Source organism: Sturnira hondurensis, unplaced genomic scaffold, assembly GCF_014824575.4.
Source record: "Sturnira hondurensis isolate 20B ecotype Veracruz unplaced genomic scaffold, ASM1482457v3 Scaffold0022752, whole genome shotgun sequence".
Lineage (NCBI taxonomy): Eukaryota > Metazoa > Chordata > Mammalia > Chiroptera > Phyllostomidae > Sturnira > Sturnira hondurensis.
Window position 1 is genome coordinate 273,588 of NW_028095383.1, and position 15,602 is coordinate 289,189.

General features: G+C 36.9%; 1 protein-coding gene across 9 annotated transcripts in view; it reads left to right on the forward strand.

Moving 5' to 3' along the window:
- The window catches only part of TNRC6A (trinucleotide repeat containing adaptor 6A), a 98,986-nt gene that overhangs the window by 49,591 nt on the left and 33,793 nt on the right, over positions 1–15,602 (forward strand). For 7 of the 9 annotated variants that reach the window (XR_005065033.1, XM_037036275.1, XM_037036268.1 and 4 more), the window contains exon 5: positions 3,095–3,490. The exons of 1 other annotated variant lie outside the window; for it this stretch is intronic. Coding sequence is in view for 7 of the 8 variants with exons in the window: in XM_037036275.1 (XP_036892170.1) it covers positions 3,095–3,490 (396 nt within the window). In the remaining variant the exon portion in view is untranslated. Of the gene's footprint in view, positions 1–922; positions 945–3,094; positions 3,491–15,602 lie in introns of those variants that run through there. One more of the 9 variants, XM_037036273.1, reaches the window with a different exon arrangement.

The following is a 15,602-nucleotide window of genomic DNA, read 5'->3' on the forward strand; positions in this document are numbered from 1 at the left end:
ATTTCTACTTTTTGCAATTGGTGGATGCTTTCTTTAGAGAGACTATATTTTTTATGACCCATTTCGTGGGTACTTGTTAAAAGGGTGTTGTATTTGTTATCAGAGTATATTGTTTGCTTTTGTTCAGGTTTTCTCTTTTGTTCTCCATTTGGTTTTACATGTTTTTATTCTAAGATTTGATATATAAAGGTTTTTAGCTGTTTGTCTTTTTAACTGGGTTCTTTTATGACTATGACTATATCTTATCCTTTAAAATATTTTCCTTGTTTTTAAAATCTGCTTTCTTTACATTTTATTAGCATTCTTGTTGGTATCTGTCTCTATATTCCCCATCCCACCCCCCAATTTTCCTGTATTGTTTTGTTTCAGGAGCAGTTTTTGCAAAGTATATCCTTAAGTTTGATTTTTCTTTTCCTAACCCTGTTTAAGAGCTTTTATAAACAAGTGAGTTTAATTCATAAACATTTATTGTGCTGAAGATGTTTTGAGATTTATGTTCAACATCTCATCTTGTGTCACATATTAACCACAATTTTGGAATAATTTTTATTGCATTTTCTGTGTCTGTTGAATGGATCAAGTTTTCATATTTTTATTTTTTCTTCTTCCAGTGGTTTGGGTATTTATCGATATAATTAGTCTAAATTAACTATATTGCATGGCCAATATTATATAGTATTTATTTGTATTTGTTAGTCAGCAACTCCCCCCTTGCCCTCCACCTGCATGCACCGTTAGCTTCTTTACTCTCTGCTACTACATCCCATGTTTACACCTCAGTTTTTAGTTTAGATTATTTACTTTCATTTTTTTAAATTATTACATTGTCTTAATGGTTTTTTTTAAACTGATTTTAGCAAAGTTTTCAGGTTCCAGAAGTGTGTACCTGTCTCAGCCTTATTTTCCTTGTGGCACTTTCCTGATAAGAACAGCAGTTGTTTGAAGTAAGAGTGGGTTGCTGGGTGGCATGTAAATCCTGCTTTTGAATTTCTAGTCACTTTTGATGTAGTGTTAGCATTCTCCTACATGTGTTTTCGTGTAGGTTATCTTCTGATTCCTTGAATGCATTAAAGAATGTTTTTCTGTTCTGTCTCACACAAATACCAACTTGCATGGGAATTAAAGTACTGTCACCTTCATTTTCTTTTAATAAAGTAGCAGACAAGCCTGTTCTTCAGCAGCGGGCAGCTATACCACTTTAAGGTATATTCAAGTGCCAGGTGTCATGCTGAGCTCAGTACTAAGCATGTAAAAGCTGAGTTAAAGTTTCATTTTCCTTATAATTTTATAATTACATATACGTTTGGAGTTTTTTTGTTTTGGTTTGGTGTGGGGTTTTTTGGCGGGGGTTAGAGGTACTTTGGAAATATCTGATACCCTATTTTCCTCATGACAAAGGAGTAAGGTTATTGCTGCATTGTGGGAGATAAAATTTTCCGGGAGACAGACTTTTCATACATAATGATATTAGACCTAGAATGTACTTGGCCCAAATGACTAATGAAAATGGCTTTTCAGTTTTCTCTAAAAAGAATGGAAAGGATTCTGAGAAATAGATAGAATGTAAATTTCATTGTCATTTTTCTGAACTACAATTTGCTTGTGTTACTCTAGAAAAATCAAAGTTATAATTAAAAATTAAGAGGTTAAAATCATATGTTAAAAATGATTAGTATTAGTGATATAATCTAATTCTAACAGTTCACAGAAAGGAAATACTAGTGGGGCTAGACTGCTTAATGAGAGGAGGCTGTAGAACTGAGGGTGTGTTAAGTGGATATTGTATAACTATTAGAAATCACACAGGTGATCAACACTTTGTCACACTATCATATACATTGTAAGCATTTAATAAACACTTTTTTTATTTGTGCCACAGTAATAGCTTCTGTTTACTGAGTGTTTACATTATGCTGAGTACTAGAATAAGACTGTACTGTATAGACAAGGAGAAAGTAACAATGGCATCTGTGAAGAGAAGTCAAAGTCTCTTAGAAACATTAACGTGCTACAGAAGTTTAAGGTGGTATTGTGCTACTCATTTAAAAAATAGCCACTATGGAGCATTGTGTTTGGTGCTCTGTGAACATTGACCTGTTTTACCTTAGGACAGCTTTGTGCAGTGTTACCCCATTTCACAGAGGAGACTACAGGCTCAGTTAGATTTATACAACTTGCCCAAAGACACAAAGCTTAGGACAGGCAACCTGGGCTGGAAACCTGGGTCCACATGGTACCAGAAATTCAGATAACCCTGCTTGCCTCTCTGTAGTTTTAGAGATTGGGTATATCTTAACAGATTTAAGGCATTTCTGTCGGTTTATTTACTTATTTAATCTCTTTTAGGAGTTCAAACATTCACTTACTATCTGTAGTTTCTGACTGTTCATACAATAGACAAGTAGCTGTTTCTGAGATTTGTTTCTCCAGTTTTGATTAGTCTCATCAATTTCATTCTGTTATCTTTGTATTTACTTTCCTGCTCTCAGTTTATTTGATTCCAATTTTACATTTTAACAACAAAACATTGTTAACTTTGCCTTTTTGTAAGGAAACTGACATTGTTTTTGTGTTGTGTTATCTTACAGAGATGAAAAATAGAGACCAACTGCATTAAAAATTAGTAGTTACCAGGGAATTGAGGATTATTTTAGGATTACCTAAACCTGATTTGCCACATTTGTTCTTTAGTTACTGTGATTTCCATAGTTGTATAATAGGTGCTTGTGCTCTGGTAAGGGAACAAGAATTTATAAATTCTTAAAAATTTAAAATTTAAAAATTTAAAATGTATTAAATTCTAATAATTCTTATTAAATATGGATGGGGATGGTGAACATGATTTGTCATATGAGCCTAGGTGTGCTAGTGGTCGCCATGACCTCACTGGATAGGGAGTTAGCAGAAGGCAAATTCACTCTTGGCCATGATCTCTCCTAGGAAAACGGGAACCTGTAAATAAGGTTGTCCCCACACACTTTAAGTTCTCTTCCTTTAGGATTGTTTTTCTTAGTGCCTTTTTACTTGATAGCTAACTATGGAGGTGCACTTTACTGGCTAATCTTTTCCACCCCTTTTCTTTTGTTGGGATCAGTGCCAGAACAGATAAAGCCCAGTGTAAGCCAGCCTCAGCCTGCCAACTCTAATAACGGCACTTCCACAGCAACCAGCACTAATAATAATGCCAAGCGAGCCACAGCCAACAGTCAGCAGCAGCCACAGCCGCCACAGCAGCAGCCACAGCAGCCACAGCTACAGCAGCCGCAGCCGCAGCCACCACAGGCCTTGCCTCGGTATCCTCGTGAAGTACCACCACGATTTCGCCACCAGGAACATAAACAGCTTCTAAAGAGGGGTCAGCATTTTCCTGTCATAGCAGCAAACCTGGGATCTGCTGTTAAAGTGTTAAGCAGCCAGTCAGAAAGCAGTGCTTTAACAAATCAACAGCCACAAAATAACGGAGAGGTACAGAACAGCAAAAACCAGTCAGGTGAGAGAAGGTATTTCTTACAAGACTTAAGCTGTCATCACTAGCGGTATAGCAGGTTTATAAATCCATGGCTTTGGGGTGATGTATGTGTATTCATTAATATCTAGATTAAAAAATAAGAATCTGTGCAGGGATTTATGAATAGGGAGTCTTGAGACGTTGCCTGTAAGGTCACTGCCCATCCCACATTTTAAATGATCGTTTTAATCACTCTCTCTCTCCAGGTTCTACCTATTTTACTAATAAGCAGCTTATAACTAAAATTGAGCAGCTCTGTGGGGTGTAAGCTGTTCTTGTCTCTACATTTCAGTAGAGGAAACTGAGGCGCCAAGAAATGAAATAACTTACACAGATCACCCAGTTACTCTGTGCCATAAAAAGATGACTAGTCAAGAAAATTATATTCAAACAGCATATACATTCAGTTTTTGCCTCAGAGTGACTTTTCTCAGCTTAGTCAAATGATTGTGAGGCAGAAAGTACATCTAGTATGTGTTAGAATTTTCTCAAAGCCTAGTGTGTTTTGACATGTTCTGATAGGATCTGGTGGTTAGTTGGTTTGTCCATTCTTTTAGAGAAGTATTAGGTTGGCCAAAAAGTCCATTATATTTTTTTCTGTAAAAGACACATTTTCACCAACAACTTCATTGATTTGCATATTTTGAGTATGTCCACTGTCTCTTGCTATTTACTTCTATTGGATGGAAGCCAGGGGTGCTGCTAAATATCTTTTACTGTATAAGAAAGCCCCACAGCAAAGAAATTTGGCCAAAATATCCATAGCACCAGGAAACTAAACAAACCACTTTTGATGAATGACACATTTTGATGACACATTTGATGAATACCTTCTCAAAATACTTCAGAAATCTTTTTGTGTGTGTTTCAGTAGCATTTTTACCTTTTTTGAAATAACAAAGCATGCCAAAAGTATTGCATTTTCTTCCATCTTCAATATTAAAATGGCTGCAGAAAAATTCACCAGTTTCGATAAGTTCTTTTTAAGTGCACACTGATACGACAGCTATCATAATACAATCTAACAGAATTGTTTCAAATGAAGTTAAAGGCAAGTAAGTATAAGCATTACTAGAACCGTCGTATAGAAAAAAACGTAACAGTCATTTTGGCCAACCCAGTATTTTGAAGCTTTTGTCACAAGCCAGATAGAGAATTGAGGAGAATTAAAGTTTCTTCACATGAAAACACTAGTATACTGGTAATGAATAAAGTCTCTGGAGCCAAATGGACCTGGTTTTTAAATCCTAGCTCTGTGTGTCTGAATCTTATCCAAGCAGCCCATTCTAACTCAGGTAGAGTTAGAAAGCCCAGGTAGAGTTATTCACTTTCTACCTCTATGCTCTCTACGTTACACAGGAGCTACTCTGTACATATTGTGATATTTCAAAGCTAATAACTAGTAGAGCCTGGATTTACAGCAAAATCTGTCTGACTCCAGAGCTATGCTCATACCAACCATGCTATGCTGTAGCAACATACTGGATGTGGTAGGCAAAGAAGGACAGAAATGTGCTTTTGCTAGCATAGGTAATTAGAACAACACATTATTATTTGAAAGGATAAAAACCTGAGCCATCATCCTGATTTAATATTTCTCCCTCCCCTCCAGGCATGTATTACTAAGTGAGCTTGGCCAAATGGCTCAATTCATCTGAGCCTCTTTCCTAATCTGTAAAATGTGGACAGTATTACCCAAGCTATGTGGTTGATTTGGTGATTAAATTATGTGACATGTTCAAGCAGATAGCTTAGTGCTGAGCATTTTGGCACTGAATGACTTCCTGAAAGTTGTACAGAGAACCTCCACTTTTCAGGAATAAGAGTCTGCTTTAGACATAATCCATCTAATGCCAAACAACTAATAATGTGGTTTGAAGTTCATCTGAGAAGTCAGATTGGAAGCGGTTGTATTGAATACAGCGTAATAAAATATGCAGTTGAAGCCTTAAGAGAGGTTATGATACAACAAATGCTTGAGTACCTACTGCAAGCTAAGCAATGGAGGTATTGTAATTAAACAGGGAAGTGGGTGGTAAATTTAGAAATGATGTATGTTGAATATGCTTTTCAACTTGGGAAATGAAAGACCAAAGCCGTTTTTGAAATGGAAACAATAGCAGTGTAAGAGTTATTTCTCAAAAATGAATATAGGTCCAAACATCCATAAGTGTTACAGGTGTACAGTCAGATGACAAGAAGGCCTAAGATAGAAAGTGGGCATAGAAAGAAGTCTTCAAAAAAGTCTGAGAAGGAAAAGATATTCCACCTGTTCTAAAAGGACGTTACGAGGGAGAACCGCATTAATGTGGAGGGTAAGATGGAAGTCAGGAGAGTGCAGCAGCTGGAGGTCTGTAATTAAGTCCTCAAACAACTCGAGTATAGATGCTGAAGGAGAGTATTATGTAGAAGAACCAGATTTGTTCTTTTGTCTTTTTTTTAACATTTATGAATTTCCACCTACTAGCCTATGTCGCATATTTACATTAAAATTTCTTTGTAGATGCTACTAGCAATGATAGTAGAAACTTTAGCCTCAGAATAACCACTGGGTGTCTGCGAATCAGGGAAGACTTCTTAAACAGTTCATCTTTTTCTCAGCTCCTGAAAGGTTAATATAACAGTATAGTGATTAACCCTTAGGGGGTGCTTACTATAACCCATTTACTGTATTAATGCCTTTAATCCTCATTTCGAAGATTAGAGAAATTACCTTTACTTCACAGAATAGGAGGTTAGCCTGGTGGTCATTGAGAAGCAGAGTTGTGCACATCATCAACAGCACGAGCAGTAGTCCAGAAACATAGGGTTCTGTTGTTGTGAACTACATGCAGTTTAAACTGTGGGGACGGATCTGTTTTTATTTTTCTCTATTTGTATTTACATTTGGCTTTTTGATTCCTGAATAGAGCTTGTTAATGGCATAGAGTTGACATTTGAATTAATATATACAGTACATACACAGAAAATGTATTTAAGGTTTTTGTGGTGATAATGAGGAATGCTGGATGTGTCTCCCTTTTCCTCATATAGTACATTCCTCATTTATTCAGTGCAGACAGGGAGTAAGGATAGTACCTACATAAGATCGGATACTTTAGAAACCAGAGGTCACAAACTAAAATGCTTTCATTTGCCGGCAGGTAAGTGAAGTAAAAGATGAAAAGGAGTGATGGGAACAGGGGTAAATGTATTGATTTTGTACCCTGCCTAAGATACCTTTACATTCGCATGTTAAGTTTTTTTTTAGAGCCCAGTGCTGGTCAAACCAGACAACTCTGGAGTCTGAGCTCAAACACTTAGTGATGATTTCAGTCAATGCTCCATATCCTCTTGCAGTTGATTCTTTAGATCCATAAGGTATCAGGCCCTGCTCCTGCATAAATAATACTAGAATTTGGGAGAGACTAATGTTTAACAGGGCTGTCAACAATATTGTTCTTATGGGCCAAATGGTTCCAGTGCACAGTTTATCATCCAATTTACATGGTAAATACAGACACATTAAATAAATACCACAACAAACCACCATATGCCCTCCAACCCAAATCCATTGGTTATTAATACTTACCCATCTTGTTTCACACGTGCACTACAACACTGCCCTTCCTCCATCATATTGGCTTGGCCAAAAGAGCTGTTACATTTTCTTTGTACAATGACTCTAGTAGTGCTTAGTTGTCTTTAATGTCATTCAAAACAATTTTGTTAGGTTGTATGGTGATAGCTGTCATATCAGTGTGCATTTAAAAAAATACCAAAATTGGTGAATTTTTGTGCAGCCATTTTAATATTGAAGATGAAAGAATAGGTGCAGCATTTTCAGTGTGATGGTCAAAAAGTCCATGTGGTGTTTTCTGTGAAATAAACGATACATTTTTTCATTTTTGCCAATAACTACTCATTTGGATATTTTTAGTATGTCAGCTGTCTCCCACATGGTATAATGTTGATTGTTCTTGATGTCTCAATTTGCTGGCTATCAACCTCAGCTGCTCTACCCAACCATAGAGCATCATCTAGTGAGAAATCTCTAGCACGAAGCTTCTCAAACCACTTTTGACACGTTCGATCAGTCACAGCGCCTTCTCCATACGCTCGCTACATGAATATTTCTTTTGTGTTTCAGGTACATTTTTGAACCTTTCTTGAAATAATGAAGTATAATATGCGAAAAATGTGTGGCTTTTTTTAATCTTCAGTATTAAAATGGCTGCACAAAAATTTACCAATTTTGGTGTTTTTAAATGCATGCTGATATGACAGCTGTCACAATACACTCTAACAAAATTGTTTCAAATGAAGTTAAGGACAACCAGGTGCTACTAGAGCCATCTCATGGAAAAAGGCAAACCAACCTTTTGACCAACCCAGTATATTTACACATACATATAAACATTTATTTTTCTTCACCTTTAGTACTTCACGGGTAATTTTAAGGACAGTCTCCAATACAACCATGATACCATGATCACTCCTAAGCAAAAGGGGGACATAACTCAACAACACCTTCTAATATGTAGTTTGTGCTCACATTTCTACTGGTTGTTCCAAGAATGTCTTTTTGTTTACAGTATGTTATCATTTGTAGAAAATATAAAGCATGCAAAACAACATTATGTATTGCTTAGGGATGAATTAAAATAGAGCATTTTGGGAACTTACCACTCATTTACCCAGTGAAGAAAGGAGGAGATGTAATCAGAAGGGTTACGCTACAGTTTTATACTATAATTAATAATATATTTCTTGAGGTGATCAGTATGTGGGTGTTTTTCTATTACTCTTTATAGCCTTTCTTTTAAACTTTTTTCAAGCTTATTTTATTTTATTGCTTAGCTTTACCTTATCTGGGAAGCATTTTATCTGCCCTTCCATTCTAAATGACAGTTTTGCTGGATAGAGTAATCTTGGATGTAGGTCTTTGTATTTCATCACTTTGAATACCACTTCTTGCCAGCAAAGTTTCTTTTGAGAAATCTGCTGATAGTCTTATGGGAACTCCTTTGTAGGTAACTCTGCTTTTCTCTCACTGCTTTTAAGATTCTCTCTTTATCTTTAACCTTTGGCATTTTAATTATGATGTGTCTTGGTGTGGTCCTCTTTGTGTGCAAGTTGTTTGGGACTCTCTGTGCTTCCTGGACTTGTATGTCTATTTCCTTAAACAAATTAGGGAGGTTTTCTTCCATTATTTTTCAAATTTTTGATTTCTTGTTCTTACTCTTCTTCTTCTGTCATCCCTATGATTCAGATGTTGGTGATTTTGGAGATGCCCCGGAGACCTTAATCTCTCCTTTTTTTTTTCCTTTAAATTCTCATTTCTTCATTCTATTCTGGTTGATTGTTTATTTCTCATGTTCCAAATTGATTTGAGCCCCAGCTTCCTTCCCTTCACTATTAGTTCCTGTGGATTTTTCTTTATTTCAGTTAGTGTAGCCTTCATTTCTCCCCTTATTCTTTTGCTGTACTCAATGAGATCTCAAAGCATCCTTACTAGTGTTTTGAACTCTGCTCTGATAGATTGGCTATCTCTGTTTCACTTAGTTCTTTTCTGGAATTTTGTTCTGTTCTTTCATTTGAGCCATATTTCTTTGTCTCCTCGATTTGGCAGCCTGCCTCTGTTTGTTTCTGTGTACTAGGTAGAGCTGCTTTGACTCCCTGTCTTAGCACACATGTTAAATTGTATGGGGTAGAGCCTTGGATGCTCACCAGAGCAGAGCAGCCCACCACTTTGTGGCTCTGTGTACCCAGAGGGCTGGAAGAGGGGGCAGTGCCACTGCCTTGCTCTTGGAGGCTTGCTTGGCACCTGCTCTGTTTCCAGTCACTTCACCCCTTCCCATATACAACTGGTGTCCCTCTAGCTGCTGTGCCAGTGGTGATTCCCAGAGTGGGTGGTTTGTGTACACTTTAGGACTATGCAGGCCCTTAAAATGGACTCTCCTGAGAGATGAGCAGTCTCTTCCGAAGTCCCAACCCCCACTGGTTTTTACAGCCAGAAGTTATGAGGCTTTATGTCCCAGTGCTGGAACCCTGGGCTGTGTGGTATGGCCTGGGGCTGGGATGGCCCGCTCCCAAGGTATCCCTCCTAATTTGTATCTATCACATGTGAATGTGGGACCGCCCATTCCGTTGGCTGCTAAGACCACCCCCTTGCTGCTGCCACCTCACTGCTGTCACACCACGTCCTCAGTGCGCCAGCTTTCCATCTCCATTCCTCTTACCCATCTGAATGAATATTCCTTTAAATCCTTGGTTGTCAAACTTCATACAGTTTGATTTTTCTGGCAGCTGTGGGTGTTTTTTGTTTTGAGGTTACTTGAGATTTTTCTTAAGGTTGTGCAAAGAGGTGAAGCATGTCTACCTACGCTTCCATCTTGACCAGGAAATCAGCCTTACTTTAGAATTTTTTAAAAAGAAGCTTCAGGTACATTTGAGCTATAATAGTAGAACAGCCAGAATTAGGGCTCTTTTAATGAAAAAATGTTAACATTAAAATTTCTATTAATGTTTAAAGATTAAAGTACTCTCCTTCCACCTGTGTTCTTCACTGTTTTTTTCAGTGTGGTATACATCCTTGCTGCCCTGTAACATCTGCTGGCTCTCAGCTTATACCCTCCCCTTAATCTGTAACATGCTCAAATCTTTACCATCCTTTAAATTCCTTTCAGCCCCCATTCTCTTGAGGCTATTATAGAATCTCTTTCCTCCACTTTGTCTCTGAATTCTTAAAGGAATAGTCTATACTTGCAATCTCTAATACCTTCAGTCCTATGTAATGTAAATCCTGCTCACTTGACTAACATAGCTCTTACTAGGTCACTGGTCTCGTGAATGTCAAGTACAAACAGTTGTATTTTTAAATACTGTAAAAAATAGACTTTTCTGTTTTTATCTTAATAGATGTCTGCATATTCTGTTGTTGATTATTTTCTCCTTCTTAACGCTCTTTAATTTTTTCATTTTTCTTTCACCAGTTTTCAGATTTTATTCCCTCCCATGGTTTTGTTTCAAATTATTCCCCATTTTTAGGTTCATGTGTTTTGGTCTGGATGTCTTCAGATGATTTTGGGCCCCTCATACTCAACATGTCCAAAATTGAACTCATTATCTTGCCAAATGCCATTTCTCCTTCTGGATTCCATTGCTTAAAAGGTTGGCACCTCCATTCATCCAAACACCCATCTGAAAATCTTTAAATCATGCTTAACTCTCCCTTTTTCTTCCTGCTGTCTCAGGACACTGGTTTACCATGCTGTGCTGATTTTAACTTTAAAATATCTTGGAGCTTTTCTTTCTCATCTCCACTGCTGCCACCATCACTTGACTTGGCTGAATCACTCACCATCTGGTCTAGAGCAACAGCCCAGAATTGTCTTATAGCTGTCTTCCACCACCCTCACCTCAGCTCTCAAACCAGGAACCAGTCATGATCCATGTATTACATTTGGTTGTGGTGTTGCCATTACCGTAAATCGAGAACAGAGATTGGCTTAAAGCCTGTTGGTCACCACTCCCATTCCTTTGCATATTATCTGTGGCTGCTTTCAAGTTACAGTGACAGGTATCCATTGACAGAGTAGTTGCCACAGTGAACATCTTGCAAGCAAAACCTAAAATATTTACTAATTGGACTTTTTCAGAAGTTTGCCAACCCCTGAGCTAGAAGCTAGAATAACTGAAAGAAACATTTTGTGTTTTTCTCAATTAGGTGATATTTGAAATTGTGTATCTACGATTCTCTCATTTTCAATCATACCATTTCATACTTTCTGGAAATACTATAAAACCCAAGTATTGTTTATTTCTAAAGGTCTTTTCCTTTCTGGAGAGATGAAAGTCTTTAAGGCAGACAGCACATGTTTGACTATTTTGTTATGTGCTAAAAATTTAATATGAAAAATATATGAATTTTCCTGGATTAAGTTCTTCCCGAATAAATTACTTGACTTCTGACCAGTCTTTGTTCTGCTCTTTGGTTTTCCTGAGCAGGTGCTGTGTAATGCACTGTTACATCCCTTCTCAGGTGTGGTGCTAGAGCTGCTCCTGCTCTCCTAAGGTAATTCCGTATGGAAGGAGATGCTGCTGACATTTTGGACTTCAGAGAGTCCTCAGTGAAGTGCAGTCATCCAAACTTTCAGCAGTGCAGTTTATAAAAGTTTGTATTTTGTGTGTACTCTCAGGAACTTACAGTCTTAGTGTTTCTTACTATTTTCTGTAAAAGCTTAATGATCATCTTCTACTTAATCATTTTTCCATGTGTTTATTCTCCAGATCATTTGTAATGATGGGTTTTGTCTTCCTTGTCTATAAGGGAAATAGATTACTTGTCTTCTTTCAATTCTGAAACAGGCTGACTATGAACGTTTCAGTTGTCATTGCTGAGGAGTCTCTTTTTACAGCTTTTGTTAATCTAGTGTCTACACACACACAAACACACACACGCCCACACCCCTCCCTTAGTTTTCTAAGCTATAATGTTTTTCATAACTAAAAAGATCTTTGTGATCCACCTTTGGTAAATGCAATTTTTGGAATAGTCTTTTTGCCATGACTGGTGTGCCTTGGTTGGTTGGTCATCATTCCGCACACCTGATGGTCACCAGTTCGATTACCAGTCATGGCACATGCCTGGGTTGCTGGTCACATCCCCAGTTGTGAGTGTGTGAGAGGCAACCGAGCGAGCAGTGTTTCTTTCTCCATCCATGTTTATCTCCCTCTATTTCTCCCTCCCTTCCCCTCTCTCTAAAAATAAATAAAATCTTTTAAAAAAAGAAATAGCCTTGTAATTTAGGTTTTTTTTTTAAGTATCAAGTACCAGATTAAAAATGGAATTTTATCAAATAATTACTGTTGGCATCTCTCCTTATTTTTTTAAAAAATAAGAATATATAGCATAAGACAAATTTAGACTACCACCATCTCCAAATGAGGTTGGGACCAGATTCTGAGAGAAATTTTCACTAACGTTAAAGGTGATAGAGTTAGTTTGCAAAATGTGTATTTTTTGCTGGCTTGTGTGTGTGTGTGTGTGTGTGTATTCTGACATAAAAAGTTTCACTTTTTTTTTACAGTCAAGTCTGTGTCTTTTTGTAATGGTTTCTTTCTTAGCCTTTGTGTATAAAAAGGTCTCGTTCACTGTAACTTCATGTTTTCATCTTTTAACAGAATTATTTGGAAAATTGTCTCATTTACACTTAATTTATTTTTTAGAGAGGGGAAGGAAGGAGGGAGAAAGAGGGAGAGAAATAATGATGTGAGAGAGAAACACCGATTCATTTGCCTCACGTACACTCTTCAACCAGGGACCAAATCCGCAACCCAGGCATGTGCCCTGACCGGGAATTGAACTGGCAGCCTACTGCTTTGCAGGATGATGCCTAGCCAACTGATCCACACTGGTCAGGGTGACAGTTGTCTGATTTAAATATATATATACACACACACACACATATATATTTTTTAAAATATTTTATTTATTTATCTTTAGAGGGGGAGGGAAGGAGTGAAATATCAATGTATGGTTGCCTGTTGTGAGTCCCCTGCTGGGAACTGGCCTGCAACCCAGGCATGTGCCCTGACTGGGAATCGAACCACGATCGTGTGGTTTGCAGGCCCACGCTCAATCCACTGAGCTACACCAGCCAGGGCTAAAAAAATATATTTTATAAGTACTGTATATTCTTTTTCTCCTACTGATTTAAAATGCTAACCTTTAACATACAACCTTTGACATACACTTAGGTCTATTTTTGGATTACTTTTTCTGTTCAATTGAAATGCTTATATACTCAGTACAGTGCTGTTTAATTGCATGATAGTGCAGTTCTTCCTCCCCTTTACATGCTGTCACTTCTCTTTTTGCGATTTTTAAAATTTTCATTTATTGTATATGAATTTTTAAATCACTTTAATCAAGTTAGAGACTCTTGTTAGCAATTTCCTATAATTGGATTAAACTTCAAACATTGTCACAGTTTCCTATTCAGAAGATTTCCATACTTAATTTCTCTTCTGTGGCCTACAAATAAAAGTTTAATCACATATGACTTTAAGGGTTTACATAGAGCTTTTTTCCAAGTTGCTTTATAATTTTTTGTGGCTGTTGCAGTGAGGATCGTTTTTCTCTTACACTTTCTTGGTTTTTCCTGTAGTATAGAAAACTATTGCTTCTTACATGTTACCCTTTTCTGTTTCTTTCCTGCTATCTTTACCTCATTTTGGGGTCATATTTCATTGGTTAGTACTTTCAGCACAAGATTGTTGATGATGAGAAATATCTCATCTTTTTCCTGTTATGGGAGTGCTTCTGATGTTTCATTGTTAAATTCCAAGTTCCTCCTTTTATTTTCAACTTGGCTAATTGAGTCTAACATTCCCAATCTTAAAATCTTATTCCTGCTGTGTGGAGGTGGTAGCATGTGCGCACACATGAACAAGGAAATAATGGCAACAGAAATACTTTTGCTGTAGTCCATAAGGAGATGACGATGGTGGCTTCATTTTCCTCCATTTTCATATGGAGGAAAGTGGATGGATTTGGGGCTTATAATTTTTGGATTTTGTATGTGTGTGTGTGTGTGTATGTAACAGGAAGGAATCAAGGATAAATCTTAGGTTTTAGGAAGTTTACTAAGATGAGAAAAATTGACAAATTAGTGGTATTATTTTTCCCTTTGGCAGGAAGTACTTGTGAGGATATACTTGTGCTCTAGGGTTGTTCCAAGGATTCAGTGACAAAGTACACATGAAGTGCATGGCCCATAGTGTTGTGTCATGTTGGTGGTAGTTCAGGTGCTGGCATACTGATTTGTTTTTATCCAGTAAGATTAACTGCTTTTTGATATTCTTTTATTTCCTTCTGGGCACTGAAAGATGACTTAACTTTGTGTCAGCCTAAAAAATGGTTCTTAAACAGGGATTGAAAAGAGTTACTGTACTTTAAAATACTTATATTTGAATTATATGTACATTTTTGGTGTCTCTCTAGTCCTTTTTCTTGCTACTCTTCCTAGTTCCATTACCTTTTGCTGCTTAACAATTTTGCTTTGAAAGAAAATGATGTGAGATAAACCTGATTTTCCTGTTAGCAATACTCTCATAGTGAATTACATTCGTTTTCTAGGCCTGCAACCCAGTGGTGGGTTCATTAGGTCTTGGGCATGACTTGAATGTGTATGTTATTTAAAACCACTGCACATAATTCTGATTAACCCTCCAAAGCAATGGGCAATATAGGCAACTGTGAAGGACAGTCTTAATGCAACCATCTTCTATAGCTTAATACCTGTGAGACTTTCTAACTATACTAGATCCTTAAGCTGAATCAGAAGCACTACTGTCTGCCCTGCCTGCTATAAAATAACTATGTGATAATATGTAGCAGTAAGTCTAAAATGATAGGATTATATGATTGGTCATTAATTGCCTTCAATGTCAGCAGTTGATTTTTAATTATAGTAATTCTGTGATCTTCAACATAGCAATTAACAATTTTTCTGTTGTCTTTTAATAAACATGGCTCTGTAGGTAAATTAAGAATTTTTTATGAAAAAGGGAAGAATTAAAAATATTCTTATGTGTAGTATCTCAGGTTGACTATGAATGATAATAATATGGAAATATAATGGCCAAAGACTTTGTAAACTTGTCTATAGTATTTCATATTTGTGTATGAACACTAATAAATGGGAATATAATGGAAAAGACTGTAGTTTTTATAAACTTGTCATGGTACCTGAAAGAGATATGTGAAAAACCTATTCTAAGAAAGAAAGGCTAGAAAAGGATTCCTAATATACAGATGTGGGCAAAAGTAGATTTTACAGTTGAGTATATGAAGCACAGAGTTTATTCTTATATTATTATTTATTTGTATTACAACTGTAAGTCTACTTTGCCCATTTCTGTATTTCTACAAGTTTGTCCTGTTCACCTGCCCTTACCCATCAACATCTCAGCCCCTTTTTGCCATGTCTGGCCTCTAAGCCCGGGTTGCTTAACACACTACTACGTTACCATCACTTCCTCCTTCCTGACTCCCACATTCTTTTACTTGCTGGTAAGTTAGCAGTTCATTCATTCAGCAAATATTTAT